Consider the following 15,777-nt stretch of genomic DNA (forward strand, 5'->3'; position numbering starts at 1 on the left):
TCATATGTAGTGCGACAGAATAATAAACAACGGTATAAATAGAACTGGAATGCTCTAATATAATAGTAAAACAGTATTTATGAGAGCGTAAAATCCTTGTTTCACGAGCTACAATAATTACATGAGAAGAGCACGTTTTTGTTTTTTTGTTTATTTCTCGAGCTGCCATTAATGTACGGTTATCAAACTTTGACAGTGAATGTTTACTATGGCGGACTTCCGACTGGTGTTACCTTTTTCTAGAAATTTTCAGCTGTTTTCGATATAATCAATGGGTGCATTTTACCCCGGGGGTGCGTTTTACCCCATCTTCCCCTACAAGTGTAAACTAGACTTGCCACCCACCGCTCGCGTATGCCAGATACAGCTATTCAAACAGGGTTGCTATGGTTACTAATAAAATCCACTTGTTTTGAACTCATACTGCTTCTTTAGTTAATAACTTTTCTCAACGAATTTTCATAAACTTTTTATGTTCCACAAATGTGTTCAGTAGAAGATTACCTTTCGAAATATATAGTATTCTGATTAATTGATTTATAACGTGATTTTTTAAGAATTTATTTTCAATGTTAACCGATTTTCCATACAAACTTCCATATAAACTTTGAAATTTTTGGAGGGTCCGTTGACACAACCGATAGGTACCAAAATTTGCACAATTACTAAGAGCCATAAAAGGAATCAGTACAGCCTGGTGGAGCTAAAAGTCAAAAATTGAACCAGTCTAATAAACATTCAATAAATTTAAAAGGTGTGCAATAATTTTGTTACCTCTCTTCCCGTAGGCGACGTCGTACTCAATAATTTGACGCTCAAACAAAGCGCATTAAAGGAGCTTGATCTTCCGGTCAGTACTGTCTACGGTCACCTCGGTAAACTAGTACTCAAGATCCCGTGGAAAAATCTGTACAGCGCACCCGTAGAAGCCATTGTTGACAAGTTGTATCTGTTAGCCGTTCCAAACACAGATGTCCGCTACAATAGCGAAAAGGAGGAGAAGACTGCCTTCGATGCTAAGAAAGCTGAATTGGCACGTATCGAGCAGGCGAAGAAGAATGAGGAAGAAAAGGACAAACCAGTGGCTGATAAATCCTTCGCCGAGAAGCTTACCGCCCAGATCGTCAACAATGTACAGATCAAGATATCTGATATCCACGTGCGCTACGAGGACACTACCACCACTGGATATCCGTTCGCCTTCGGGGTGACGTTGAGTAATCTGAGCGTTCACACGACCGATGAAAATTGGATGCAAACGCTTGTGTCCCAATCAGTCACCAAAATATACAAAGTGGCACAAATGGAAATGTTGTCGGTGTATATGAATTGCAATACGCAGCTCTTCCAAGAACAGGATCAGTCCATGTACAAGACACTTTTCCAGGAAACAATTGCTTCGAAAAATCAAAAACCGGAAGGGTATCACTATATTTTCGGTCCAATCAGCTCGGGTGCTCGGTTGGAAATGGTACCGAATCCAGAATCGGAAGCGACGCCGTTTAGTTCACCTAAAATTAAACTGAACTTGTGCATGGAGACATTAGGTATCGGTATAACGAGAGTACAGTTCCAAAACAGTATGCAGCTGTTGGAGGCATTTGGACGAATGATGCGGGCTATGCCATTCAGGAAATACCGACCACATGGAATTTCGTACAAGGGCAATAGCAAGGTGTGGTGGAAGTTTGCTTACGTTTGTGTACTGGAAATGGACGTACGGCGGCGTCGCAAGAACTGGTCCTGGGACAATATGCTTCAGCACAGGCAGTGTTTGAAACGTTATGAAGAAGCCTATAAGGGGCAGCTTACTGCCAAAAAGATAACCCCGGAAATAACCGCTCGGTGCGAGGAATTGGAAAAGATACTTGATCTACACAATATTATAGTCATTAGACAGAAAATAGAACTGGAAGTTATGAAAGAGGGTAAAAAGCAACAGGAAGAGCAGAAAGGAGGCTGGTTTAGTTCCTGGTGGGGTGGAGGTGCTAAGAAAACGGACGACGCTAATAGCACGGCTGACATAAGTGAGTAACTTCTTTTGTTTTAAGGCTCAAGTTACCTCAAGGGTTGGTAGTATGCGTAAGAAAAATTGTGTTCAGCTTTGCCACCAGATTATCCATTTAAACCTTTTCAAAACTCTAAAAGAAGAATATCAGTCGATTTATTAAATCATCACGATTCAATTCATGCAAAATACCTGCTGGAAAAACCATCGGCTTAGCTGGATGGTGCTTTTGAAAAAGTGGCTGTGATTTTTTATCACACTACCACACCGAGCTGGGGTACGCAACACAACTGCGCAATGAAAAAACCACAGCCACTTTTTCAAAAGCACCATCCAGCTAAGCCGATGGTTTTTCCAGCAGGTATTTTGCATGAATTGAATCGTGATGATCTAATAAATCGACTGATGTTCTTCTTTTAGAGTTTTGAAAAGGTTTAAATGGATAATCCGGTGGCAAAGCTGAACACAAATTTTCCTACGCACACTACCAAGCGTTCAATTCTAACACATGCTTAAAAAAGGTAACTTGAACCTTAAGTGATACAAGTAACATTGTTTTATTACAGAAACACAATTTGAGGCCGCGATGACACAAGAAGAAAAAGCAAAATTGTTCAAAGCCATCGGGTATCAAGAGCAGGATTCTCCTACAGAGCTTCCGGAATACTATGTGGCTCAAGTTCTGCAATTTGAGCTAAAGTCGTTAGAGGTTTCTATCAAATCAGAAGTCAACGTTGATTCTCAGGATAAATTTGCCAATAACACCCGGCAATTGGAGAGAATTATGCTACTTGAGTTGAATAACGTCCTTTGTAGTATACAACAGAGACCGTCCGCTGCGGCAATGAAGTAAGTTGGGGTTGTCCATTATAAATTTCAAGTTTTTTCTCATGGTCCGATCTTCGGTAGAATTGCTTTAACGATGCAGGAGCTTACCATCTCCGGTTTGTGGCAGAATGAAGCTCTCCCAATCATAGTCAAATCTCAGCTGGAACGATCGGACACTTTGCTGGATGTATCCGTTGAAACGAATCCCGAGGATAAACTGTTTGATTTACGAGTTGAAGTGACCTCGCGTCCTTTGCAGATTATATATGATGCAGAGACCATAATACAACTGGCGAAAATTTTCAGGACTCCCACAACAGCCACGATTTCGCAGTGAGTCTAAGCAGCCTTAATATTTCTTTTCCTTTGTATCTAATTATTGGAATTTAAGTCCCTGGCGGTTTTTTTCACACAGGGTTATGTTTATTTTTGTATACCTATTCTTACATTGAATGTTCGAATTGTTTGCACAAATGATCAAATCGCCTACACCTAAAGCAAGACGCTAAGCGTAGTTTATTTTTAGGCTAACGGACGCCGCCGCTGAGAAACTGGTCAACATTAAGGAGCGATCAGCAACTGGACTGCAATACGCCATTGCAAAACATCCTCGAATGGAGTTGAAGGTCGATATCAGCCCCAGTTATCTGATAGTTCCTAACGGAGGATTTTTCTGTGGTCGTGAATCAGTTCTAATTGTCAGCTTGGGTCAACTGTTGGTTCGAACGGAAGCGCGTCCCCTGAACCAGAAAGACGTACACACAATGCACGAGGAAGGTGCGAACCAGGAGGAGATTCTAAACGAAATTATTCGTCAAAGTTACGACAAGTTTGTGCTTGAAATCCGTGATGTACAGGCAATCGTGGCCACGTTTGACGAGGATTGGCAGGGAACGCTCCAGTGTAGTACCGTCACAGAGATGCACCTGTTAGAACCGACCTCTTTCCGAATATCCGCACATCTTTGCGTAATCGATGACGATCCACGGTTGGCCAAGTGTAAAATATTCGGCGAGCTTCCATCGGTGAACATTTGCGTAACAGAGCAACGAGTATTGGAAGCTTTATCGATTGTGACTAGTCTACCGCTGCCAGAGAGTGACGAACCTCAACCAGCACCAATCACCAAAGAGAGCAATGTGTTCAGTTCCAGCTTATCCCTGTTGAAGTATTTGGACGACACGCAACAAAAGCTAACCAAAATTCAACGACCGGCAGAGAATTTAAACACTTCGGATGTAGTTGATGGCGAGATAATTCAGTTCATTGATTTAGAAGTGAGGTTTGTTCTGAAAGGTATGTTTAATTAATTATGAAATTTATGTTAGATTGATGAAAAATGTTTGTTTATAGAATGCTCGCTGACTATTTTTAAAATCAGCGGCACAGGAAGTAGTTCATCGGATGTATTCGCAACACCAACGGAAGAGTTTTGTCAGTCTCCGCTGGAGCAAAACTTGATGCAACGAAAGAGTGTAGCGTTCAATGTACCTTTTTTGAACACTAATTCTAGCAAAATTGTTGCAATCAAAGTTAAGCAGCTAGAGATGACCATGGTACAACGAACGTATGATTTAAAAGTAGCGTTAAAACTAGGAGCCGTAACTTTAGACCAATTCCGTATTAAGAACGATCATGAGAATATTCTCAATGTCATCCAAACACCGAAGTATGACGATAACGATGACTATTTGTTCACATTGAACTATACAAATGTGAGTGGATGTAAAAAGTTTGAATTAGATTATAAAAACCTAATTTCCAATCATTTCGCAGTGCAAGAAAAATAGCCCTGAGTTTGTCACAAAATATGAATCTGTCGAACAAGAAGTTGGTATCGATTTCTCCACTTTGGTACTTTTGCTGCACGAGGAAGCATTGAACGAACTGATAAGGGTAAGCTTTTTTTTACCAATAACAAAGATCGTACGCGCTTTATGCTAATAGTTTTTCATCCGTCTTAGCTGGCCAATGATTTTCAAGTGCGAATGGAGTTGGTTATGAGCGGCAAAAAGGAACAGGAGAAAAAACAGTACCCGGAACGGGATCGTTTCGCTACGATTCACGAACCCGAAAGCACGGCGTCGGCGCTGCTACAAGCGGCCAAAGAGAAACTTCCGACCATTATGGAGGATGATACGGTCGTGACGACGTCGCCGATCAAAGGTAGGACTAAAAAAATATCGATCGTAGTGTATGGATTGGTTTGCAGTACTGATAGAATTGGTTCGTTTTAAGTGATTTGTGTGTCAGTTTTATTTTGAAAGAATTTTTGGGTTTTTTCCTACTTTGTGGTTTTACTGTTTTATTTTACTGTTTTTGAATAGTCTGAAGAAGACTGTGTCTTGCTACTACCCAGGTGGTAAAGTCTGCTATGCACAAACATTGTAATATGAACAAAATAATATATGTGGCTAATAAGATTCAGGCAAGAAATTTTTGAGCAGGCAAGAAATTTTTGAGCAGAATTGTTTATCTACCCTTTTGGCTATGACATCAAGTATAATGGATTGTTGGTATATATAACTATGAAAGCGGTGTGACATCACGTACTAATTACATGTCAATCCACTTTTTCATACGATGGTCTGATCTATAAATATTGCCAAAAATATTCCGTAACAAATGTCACATCACATCTAGGATTTCTAGTAGCGACCGTTTTTGGCGAGACTTTGTCAATAAAACATTCTCAACAATTCATGTTTCCGTTTTTCGTTGGTTGGTGTTAAGTCAGACCAGACTAAGTCGCAACACATAAAAAATAAGATAATAATAACACTAGATAGAGAATATCTTCAGCTACAGTCGACTTTTGCCAGATTTGAAAAAATGCAACAATAAGGAAGAATTGTGGCGAAAATAATTTCCAATTATATCGTAAAGGGGGCTTCGATTCAAACTTTAAACTCGTTTTTCTCAAAATTTATGCATTGTCACTTATTCCGGTCTGACTTAACATAGACCAATTGTAATGCAAGACCCTTGTAGAGCTAGTGATGCTGCATTGCTGTCGTGCCTAGGCGTACCCTCGGCTATCCACTTGGACATGCTTTATGGTCATTGGAACTTCGCAATAACAATGCGCTGGCTTCCATTAGGTACGAGTGGCTAAAGATGGTGTATCCAATACGAAGGCTAGTTAGGGTACGCTGTTCTGATGCGCACTTTCGGTCCGCGCTTCTTGTTACGTTCGGCTTGACCTGCCGTAGTAGCGACAGGGCTCTGTCCTAATCCCTCTTCAGACGTTCCATATTTTCTGCTTCACGAAGCGTATGACGCCCTGAGAAGGTTTCGGAATGTCCATTGGATCTCCAATTCTTCCTTTTTTCGTGAGTCTGCCACCTTTTTTGTTACCAAGTATTCTTGTGTATCATGGAATCCAGATAAGCGAAATGTTACGCGCTACTAGTGGACGTGCCATTTTTTTTTTTTTGAATTCAGGGGTATCTGTAATGGCCTCCACGGAGGGCATCTAGGTAGTTAGCCTAGTCAACAAGGATGATTACTTCGGCATGCTCGTTTATCGTTGGCACAGTGGCACTCAGCGCATAAAACTTGACGGAGAATACGCTGCAGGGTCCTGGCAAAGTATAGCTTGTTTTAGTGCTGCTTGTCGCGAGACCGGTCCCTTCTTTCTCTACGTCGAAGGACGAGCCATCCGTGCACATTTGCCTTGTGCCTAGGGTAGTGGTTGCCAATGAAGCCCTGAAATATTGGTACAGCTATTTGGGAGGGTGTACCAGCTTTGACGTTTCTTTTTAGTTCGTCGTAAATTTTCGGTGTAGGGCTGTACCACTCTCTGCTGGTGAGTCTTTGAAGATTTCAAGTTCTTGGTATAGGTAGTCTTGTGGTTTGGTGGAAAAGTTCTGCTGATCTTTTGGGTAGTTCGCTACATTGGGATCTTTTTCTGTTAATCGAGTAACCAGCTGCGACAGTCGCTGAACTCACAATAATCTAACCGGCGGGAAGCCTGGTTCTGCCATGATTGACTGCACTGGGTTTGATCTGAAAGCCCCGGATGATTGACGTATCATTTCGTTGTATGTTGGAGCAAGCATTCGTTCCCTCGTGGTTACTGCTAGTATGTCCTACCCCGAAGACAATCTTAGTGATTACTAGTGCAGAGCCGACTTTTACGATTGTTGGTCGTCTATTATTCGTTTCAAGCTGACAACCCAAGATCCGGAGTATGTTTGTTCGGTTGGCGCATTTTTTTTGTCTATGTAAGATGTTGTAAATAGTTCAGTTTGGTGTAAACCGGTACTCCTAAGATTATCATTTTCCTAACACGGAACCCGACACTGCCAGCCCAGTCAACAACTTCCTTAACAGCTTTTCTTAGATGGGCTCGTCCAAGACTATACCCCTTGGCTACAAGTAATACATAGTCCGTGTGAAGCAAGATTTGGACATCAACTGGGCTAATTTTGAAAATTGGTTCCATCGCTACTAAAAATAGTACACCATTTTCTGCTACACAGCATATTGATGACACGCTGTTCGCCGATACGTGAAAGGTTCTGCTAGATAGGAAACTGGATATGATGTTAAGCATACGGCCATAGATTTTCCAGCTGGCAAGGGTTTGAAGAATGACGGGTAGTGTCGTAATCTTTGGATACATCAAGCGAGACTATCTCTGCATTACATATGTGCTAGGTGAAACTCAACGCTTCTACCGGGGCGGGATGCGTACTGACGACGATCCACTCTTCCATTGATGGGACGGTATCAGGCTGGACTGGAGCGGTCTCTTTCTGGTTTTGGAATCGGGCCTGAAAAGTTCCGGAATCTCAAACCTGGTTATACAGGGCGAGCAGACTTATTTTAGCGGAGGAAGGGAGTCGTAGCATTATCAGGTCCTGTTGATGATCCATTGCTATTGGAGAGGGCTCACATCAGCTAGCCATGGAGAAGTCTGCATTAAAGCTTTTGAAGAGGTTCGGTCGTCTAGATTTAAGGTGTTTCGCCTGCCAGTGCTGCTTCTTCTAGCGAAATTTTTCGTTGTAGTTAGCGTTAGAAGATTTTTTCTGATACACTTCAGTAAATGCGTCAGTGACTTCTTGTGGGTTATTTGTGATGCCACTTGGGAGGGTTAGGGTGGCCGTATTAATGCGCATTTTCCCTGAAACTGGTTTATACGACTCTATATCTGTGTTAGGAGCTCTTGAAATTTATGCTCTGTACCACGTCTTTCCAACTTTCATGTTTGGCTTGCATGATGATTCAACGGCAGGTGGATCGGACTTCTTGGAATGACTGGGTGATCCCTTTATTATGGTTACCGTCGGCAATGCAACGAGGGGCATAGTCGCTTTCGTCGTGTTTTAGCTACACCTTCTGCCTCTGAGCTCCAGTACACAACTGCCTTGGCTTACCACTGGTTCTAAGGATACTGGATTCGGGTGCGGTTAGTATTCTTTTAGTAAAGTCTTCGGCTGTCATGCTCTGGCTGGGGCAAATTAGTTCTTCGTAACGATTCCAGTCCGCTCTTTCGTAGTTCCACCTAGGCCAGCGCCTTCGTTCGTCTGGGGTTCCGGGTCTATCACACTTGATAGGTAATTGGTCACTGTCTGCACTGTCTAGTAGTGTTTTGGGAGCTATGGATGTTGAGCAGATCGATACGTCTAGAGCCTGTGTTTTTTTTTTCGGTAGAGGGATCAACTCGAATATGGGACCAATCGTTTAATACAACCACTTCACTACTACCGTCTCCGGTATCGCATTGCTTCTTTTCTGTGCATCGGTTTTTGTATTTATCAGCCGACCGCTTCAAGCTGAATGGTGAGCGTTCAGGTCGCTTAAGAGAAATACTGGTTTTGGGAGTGCTTCAAATTCTCGGCGGCATTTTTGTCTCTTGGTGGCAGGTATACTGAAGCCACGGTATGTTTCAATGGCGTATTGCAACTGCCTGTATATTGGTTTGTATTAGTATCCGTTCGAACGGGGTGCCATCCTTTATTGCCAGTTCCAACCCTTGTCGTCCATGGGTTCAGCATGGCTCGAGCAGGAGATGGATGGAACATGTTTACATAGTTGGCTAGCTTTATGAGTTCGTTAAGGGCAAGTACAATGTGCACAATAAGGTTAAGTAGCTAGTGACGAGTATCAAATCGGCCATAACCCGTAACAGCAGCAAAACGCGAACAGAAAGCGCTCTTGATGAGAGCTGATCCTGCTCTGATGGAAGCCGCAGAAAACGCGACGGCAGAAACTGAGGTGACACCGAAGAGTCACCACAATACTCTCTCTGTGAAAAGAGAGAGGGACACGCCAGGGGAGCGAACTGGAGGGCTCCAGCGAGAGGAACATTGCGAAAGCCCGTGGTTGGCGCATCGTTGAATGCCTGCCGACGAAGCTGAGGGAATGGAAACAAAAAGAAGAATTGAAGAAGGAACAAGAGAAGAAAGAGCAACGGAAGCCTTCTCGGGAAAGGTACAACGTCGATGGATTGATCATCGAAGCGAAAGATACGACGTCTTACGCTGCTCTTCTCAAGGTAGTAAGAGAGAACCCAGAATTGAAGAAGCTGAGAGAGAACGTCGTTAAAACGGGACGCACTCAGAAAGGCGAGATGATCTTCCAGCTGAAGAACGATCCTTCCGTCAAGAGTTCGACCTAACGCGAGCTCGGTGCTAAATCCTTGGGCAGTAAAGCGAACGTGAGGTTGCTGTCGCAGGAAGCCGTAGTCAAATGCAAGGGTCTAGATGAGATAACGACCGTTGAAGAACTGAAGGGTGCACTGATTGAGCAGTGCAAACTGGACGTACCGGTGACTATTCGGATTTGGAAATCGTATAGAGGTACTCAAACGGCGGCAATTCGACTACCAGTGGTCGTTGCCAACAAACTGGCGGAGATGGGCAAGATAAAAGTCGGATGGTCGGTGTGCTCGTTAAGAGTCGCGAGTTACCAAACAGATGGAGCGATGCTTCAAGTGCTTGGACCTCGGACATCAGACAAGGAACTGCAAGTGCCCGGACAGGTCTGCACTGTGTAGAAAATGTGGAGGAAAGGGGCACGTTGCTAGAGACTGCATGAAGCAACCTAGATGCATGATGTGCAAACCGGAGGACGAAAATTACCACACGACGGGCGGCTTCAAATGTCCTGCGTTTAAAAAGGCGAAGGCAGGCAAACAATGATGGAGATAATCCAGCTTAATCTCAATCATTACGACATTGCACAACAACTGTTGTGGAATTCAACAATAGAAACGAAGTGCGACGTTGCAATTATGCCGTATCGTGTCCAAGAGGTGGTGGATAACACACACGGAGGCTTTGTGATCGCTAGGATCAACGGCGTGTTTGTATGTAGTTGTTACGCTCCTCCACGGTGGACATCAGAGCAGTACAACCGGATGCTGGACGCACTAACCGACCCGTTAGTCGGGCGAACGCTAGTTGTTATAGGAGGAGATTTTAACGCTTAGGTCGTGAAGTGGGGTAGCTGGCTGACTAACGCAAGTGGTTACAGCCTATTAGAAGCACTGACGAAGCTGGCCGTAAAACTATGCAACGAAGGTTCCGCTGGTACATTCCGTAAAGACGGCCGGGAATCCATCATCGACGTACCATTCTACAGCGCCACGCTGATGGATAACATGAATTGGCGAGTTAGTGAGCAGTAGACACATAGTGACCACCAAGCGATCCACTGCACCATTAGTCGGCGAAATTGCACGGTAACGCCGATAGTGAGGACTGGCGAGCGGAAGTGGAAAATAAAGTACTACGACAAGGGCCTTTGTGTGGAAGCACTTCGTGCTGACAGCGTCATTCCAATTCCGAGTGCCGATGAGCTGTCGGAAACAGTAGCGATTGCATGTGATGTAACAATGCCGAGGAAAATGACGCCAAGGAACTACCGGCGTCCGGCGTGCTGGTAGAACGAAAGGCTATAGTGGTAAAAGGGCTGAAAGCGAAGAAAGCTCCCGGACCGAATGATATCCTCAACGTGGCACTGAAGACTGCGATCCTGGCGTTTCCGGACATGTTCAGGATAGTCCTACAGAAATGCCTGGATGATGGCTACTTCCCGGATAGATGGAAGGTTCAGAAGCTGGTGTTGCTGCCAAAATAAGGGAAACCACCAGGAGATCCAACATCGTATCGGTCTATATGCCTGACAATATCGTCGAAAAGATGTGCCACGACGAGCATATTTGGGAAGCTGTCAACAGAGTGGTTACGAGTATACTCTTCGAGCTGCAGATGAAGTGGCGAAGGGACTAACAAAGTAGCGCCATTGGCTAGAACGTCGCCGTGAAACCACAAATCGGATTTCGAGAGAAATTCCACCGCCGGAAAACTCTCCGACGGTGTAGAGTGGGTTCACTATCGGGGACCATTTGAATAGTAAGCGACGCAGCACCTTGTTCGGGTGGTCGGGGTTCCATTAAACCGGCCGTCAGGCTCCACCGGAATCGCCGGACCGACCTCGACACTGGGTAGCTCCCGTGTAAACTAGATTCACTGGCGGGGTTAGGCCGAGTAGACCGCGTCACATAGCTAGCAGTGGGTCGTTGGGGCGCCAGTGAACCGAAAGCTACGCTCCAAAAGTCGAGAGCTGATTGGCTCATGGGGGAAGCGGGGCGAAATGGAACTGGAAGGAAACCAAAGGGTCTAAGGGGGGAGAGGGGGGGGGTGGGCTAAATGTCACCGGTCAGGGAGCCAAAGACTCAAGAAGTTATGGTGCTAAAACCAAAGAAGAATCGGCATCGGGAGAAATTTCTTCGCTAGAGGAACTCTCCGTTGTCGTAATCTAGATTCACCGCCGGGACTAGCCTGAGTAGACCGCGAGTCAACAGGGCACCAGCGAACCGGACACCCTTGTTCCACCAGAATCGCCGAACTGACCTCGACACTTGGTTGGTTGGCTCGGTTTCGGGATTTCTTTCGGCGGGAAATTAGAGAAAGTAGGCTAGATCCATCGTCGGGGACTAGACCGAGTAGTTCGAAACAAGTCTGGAGCTCAACGAGTAAGTGAAGCTGAATGCTTCGTGGTGCAGCACCGCAACGCTGAATGGCACAAAGGAGATTTTGTACATTTTTCCTGCATTCTTAGGGCTTTTTTGAAAGTTTTTTCTGTTCTAAAGAAACATCCCGTGTGCAAACCGGAGCAGGTCAATTCGTTCAAAACACAATACTGCTTTTACTGTATTGTAGCAGTTTTCCCATGCATTCATTGATTGTCGATTGATACCCCTCTGAGCTAAAAGACCAAAGCAAAGTTGCTTTAGTTTTGCTAACCAATGACTAATATGAAAATTAATCAATATTGTTTACAAAACTTTACAAAGATCGTTATAATTTGGAGATCTGTGGGACCCAATACGGACCAATAAAAGTACTTATCGGTTGAGCAGACCTCTAATAAACGTTAGAATCGCTTAAGCTTATGATTTTAAATTTTTGTAAATTTTTTATAGTACATACTCAATATTTTAGTAGTAGATGTAGTAACTAACGTTATTTCGTGTTTTTTCTTTCATTTTTTACGGTTTGGTTTTCGCATGGCGATCTGAACTCGATACTGACGACAACATTGATATTAATTCTTATGCGGAAAACGAAACCGGTGTTTGATTGTTGCCTGCCTGTGAAATATTTTTACGTAACTGCTGCCCGTTCTGTTGATTTTGATTAAAAATGCTCAAAACTCATCCCCGTTTACACAACAATACCTTTAAATCATGACACTTGAATATGAGCAGCTAACCGTAAACGCACATCAATTGTAGACAGCATAAAAATCAAAGTCGTAGCCAAGCTGGAAGATGTTACGGTGGAATTGCAGAACGATAAGAGATCGATCGCCGTTCTTGAGGTATGTTATTTTATCTACTAGCAATGGATATTTTATTGTCATTATTTCTTTTTTTAACACAACAGGTTCAAAACTTGACATGCAGTGCCACCATCAAATCTTCCTACACAGAGGTCGTAATTCGACTTCAGGATATCATCCTTACCGACACCAATCCGGCAACGATTCACACAAAAGTAGGATTTGCTTGTGAAGTAACACTACAGCTAAATTAATCATCGCTTGATTCACAGATTCTATCGATCATTGGAGACAACGCGTTACAAGTTCAAGTAGTGCTGTTCAACCTGGAAGCTACTTCGGACTACAATTCAGATGATATGCGCATTGAAGTCAAAATGGGTTGCGCTAGAATTGTATTCCTCAATTGGTTCGTCACTTCGGTACTCGCATTCCTGGACAACTTCCAGGCGGCCCAGCAACGGATTAAAGATGCCAGTGCTGCTGCTGCGGAGGCAGTCAAAAACAATGCAGTAGAAGCTTATAGTAAAGCGACACGAATGAAGCTGGATATTAAAGTGAAGGCTCCCATAATCGTGATTCCGGTGGATTCAAAAAGCATGAATGCAGTTGCAATGGATTTCGGCTATTTGAGTATTACCAACAATTTTCGAGACATTGCCACGGAGAACGCTCACGGACCAGCCGTTATAGATGATATGAAAATCGAACTGAAAGATATGAAGCTCTCGAAGGTGGAGGTTTGCCCATCGGAGGACAACAGCAACACGTCACATCTGTCACGATTCGGAACAGATGATATGATATATGGAATTGTGCCGGATCAGAGTGCGGTACTAAGTCCAACCAGTTTTACGCTCATTATGAGGAGAAATCTATCGTCCAGTTGGTACCGAGATCAACCGGATATGGACATTTCGGGACGGTTGAAAGCTGTTGAGGTGAACGAGTTGAATGGATATCATTGTTTTATTTTATTGTAAGTGTTATTTTATTTCAGCTCAATTTTATTGCGACTGACTATAGCGTAATAATGCAGATTTTGTCGAAAAATATGACAGAAGGTCAGGATGAGTTTAAAAGGCCGCCAGTTAAAACAGAAAAATCGCCTTCCAGTCCTCAAAGTAAGTGTTGTTTTTTCGTACAATTTTCAATATTGTGTTTAGAAAAGTTAAAATAATCGAGTAATGAAATGTCGAGCACCTTGAATTCCTAGCAACTGCATCATCATTTCAGATAATTATTAATTTTTAATTTCTTGGCTGTAGCTTTTGTAATTTGTCATCTATCGTTTTATCACTGTTCACATCAAACATGTCGTTGCTCGGCATTACATTATTAATCTATACTCATCCTGAAATTATTCTTTCTACTGTTTGCTTTATCTTTTCGTATGCTGCGCTGCTTTGTGTGCACCCATTATCTCTGTTGTATATTTCGCATACATGCTTGTGCTGCTTTTGTGATCTGTGTCATACAACCTATCTGTATCTACTCATCCATGGTATCGAAAAAAAAAACACCAACTGCCAACAGTAATCAATTATACAACTTCAAATGCTGACAATTATGCCCTCGATGGTAAGCTAACCTGTTATTGGATGTTTTAATATGAACACGCACTATACATTGAATGTCTAGGAAAACTTTCCTGCTGTGCGGAAGTTTAACCAATTGGCGTTGACTATTGTTAAAGTTGCTTGTGGGCAGATCTTCCCTTTGCGAAGGACGGATTTGTTCACATAATTTTGTAAATTTTAAACTATTGCACAAAATTAGTACTTGAATCTACTCGGTGCTAACGTCGTCTTTTTCGCATAGGAAAAACTAATTGGTCTACTGTAGCAAAGAAAGCTACAGCGAAACCATTCGGATTGGACGTTGTTGCTTTGAAGACCCAACAGGAAGCTTCCGCCAAAGAGAAACAAGCTTCTAAGCAAAAGATCGATACCTTCTTGAAGTTCAGTTTTCAGATTGACAGTATTAACATCAAGCTGTATACAGGTAAGCAATCGGTTCGTTAGCATTACGACTTCAGTAACACTTGTCTACTTTTCAGCCCCCGGAGTAGGTTTGGCAGCCTTTGAGATATTTTATCTCTCACTGCAGGGTAAAAAACTAACCGATGGGTCCCTCAATACGGCCGTCATTTTGTGCGACATCCGACTAGATGATATCCGACCCAATCGACAGAACATGTTGACGCGTCTGATGGAACGTCGCTCCAGTGATATGAGAATCAGTATTGCTAGCCGAAGTGACGACGAAGAAACGGCGACCCTGATGGCTCCGCTGCATTCGATGATCGATATAACGTTTAATATGAAAGAAAACGATATGTTTGCCGATGTGAAGGTGTCCAGCTTCAATCTTATATTCTCGGTGGATTTCCTACTGAAGTTACAGCAGTTTCTTCAGCCGGAGGAGCTGGTGGAGCAAAAAGCGATTCAGGCGGCCGAGGAGCAAGCCAGACGGGAGAGGAAGACGAGCACATCTGCAGGTTAGTTTGTTGTGTATTTTCAAGTGTATTAGCATTATTAAAATTTATTGTACTTTAAGCTGCATATTCAAAGTAGAAATCGAGACGGCTTCAGCACATGCGAGGGAGCGCGTCGTTTGGTATAAGTTTGTTTAGGATAATTTGGCATAATGGTCGTTTGGCGCAATGGTCATTTGGCATAATTTGAAGTATACATTGAATTCTCTGTTCTATTAGACATTGACGACAGATGTGGCTACGCCACATAGCTATAAGTTTGGTGATGATGTCTGACATCACAGGTTTGGCGGGTCGGCGATCGTCTGGTCTCTGTTATGCGACAAAGCCAAGGGCTATTTTGTTTATAGATTCAAAAAACTGCGCATGTTTAATAGAAAAATCGTCTATTATATTTAAGTAAACCAGGCAAACGAGCAGATCAACAGTTGTCTGGCGTGGCTGGCGAATTTATTTGGCATGCAGTTTCAGAGAACTGCTAATGTTTGAAAGAAGGAGTCAACCCCTCAGTTTGAGTAAATCAGGCAAACGAGTGGATCGCCAGTTTACTAGCGAGGGCTATTTGGTATACAAATTCAAAGAACTGCTCATGTTCGAAAGAAGGTATCAGCCCTTATGTTTCTGGCAAACTGCTATTGATGTCAATGCC

At 43.3% G+C, this 15,777-nt stretch overlaps 1 protein-coding gene across 7 annotated transcripts in view; it reads left to right on the top strand.

The window, feature by feature from the left end:
• Positions 1 to 15,777, top strand: part of LOC131693786 (intermembrane lipid transfer protein Vps13) — a 49,869-nt gene that overhangs the window by 15,580 nt on the left and 18,512 nt on the right. For 4 of the 7 annotated variants that reach the window (XM_058981918.1, XM_058981916.1, XM_058981922.1 and 1 more), the window contains exons 3-16: positions 789 to 2,027; positions 2,575 to 2,857; positions 2,918 to 3,169; positions 3,363 to 4,132; positions 4,190 to 4,551; positions 4,613 to 4,732; positions 4,801 to 5,002; positions 12,558 to 12,670; positions 12,736 to 12,846; positions 12,904 to 13,572; positions 13,632 to 13,755; positions 14,168 to 14,212; positions 14,453 to 14,635; positions 14,691 to 15,131. In XM_058981918.1, coding sequence (XP_058837901.1) covers positions 789 to 2,027; positions 2,575 to 2,857; positions 2,918 to 3,169; positions 3,363 to 4,132; positions 4,190 to 4,551; positions 4,613 to 4,732; positions 4,801 to 5,002; positions 12,558 to 12,670; positions 12,736 to 12,846; positions 12,904 to 13,572; positions 13,632 to 13,755; positions 14,168 to 14,212; positions 14,453 to 14,635; positions 14,691 to 15,131 — 4,914 coding nt within the window. The remainder of the gene's footprint in view (positions 1 to 788; positions 2,028 to 2,574; positions 2,858 to 2,917; positions 3,170 to 3,362; positions 4,133 to 4,189; positions 4,552 to 4,612; positions 4,733 to 4,800; positions 5,003 to 12,557; positions 12,671 to 12,735; positions 12,847 to 12,903; positions 13,573 to 13,631; positions 13,756 to 14,167; positions 14,213 to 14,452; positions 14,636 to 14,690; positions 15,132 to 15,777) is intronic. The other 3 variants (XM_058981920.1, XM_058981921.1, XM_058981923.1) reach the window with 3 other exon arrangements.

This window comes from Topomyia yanbarensis, chromosome 3, assembly GCF_030247195.1.
Source record: "Topomyia yanbarensis strain Yona2022 chromosome 3, ASM3024719v1, whole genome shotgun sequence".
Taxonomy (NCBI): domain Eukaryota; kingdom Metazoa; phylum Arthropoda; class Insecta; order Diptera; family Culicidae; genus Topomyia; species Topomyia yanbarensis.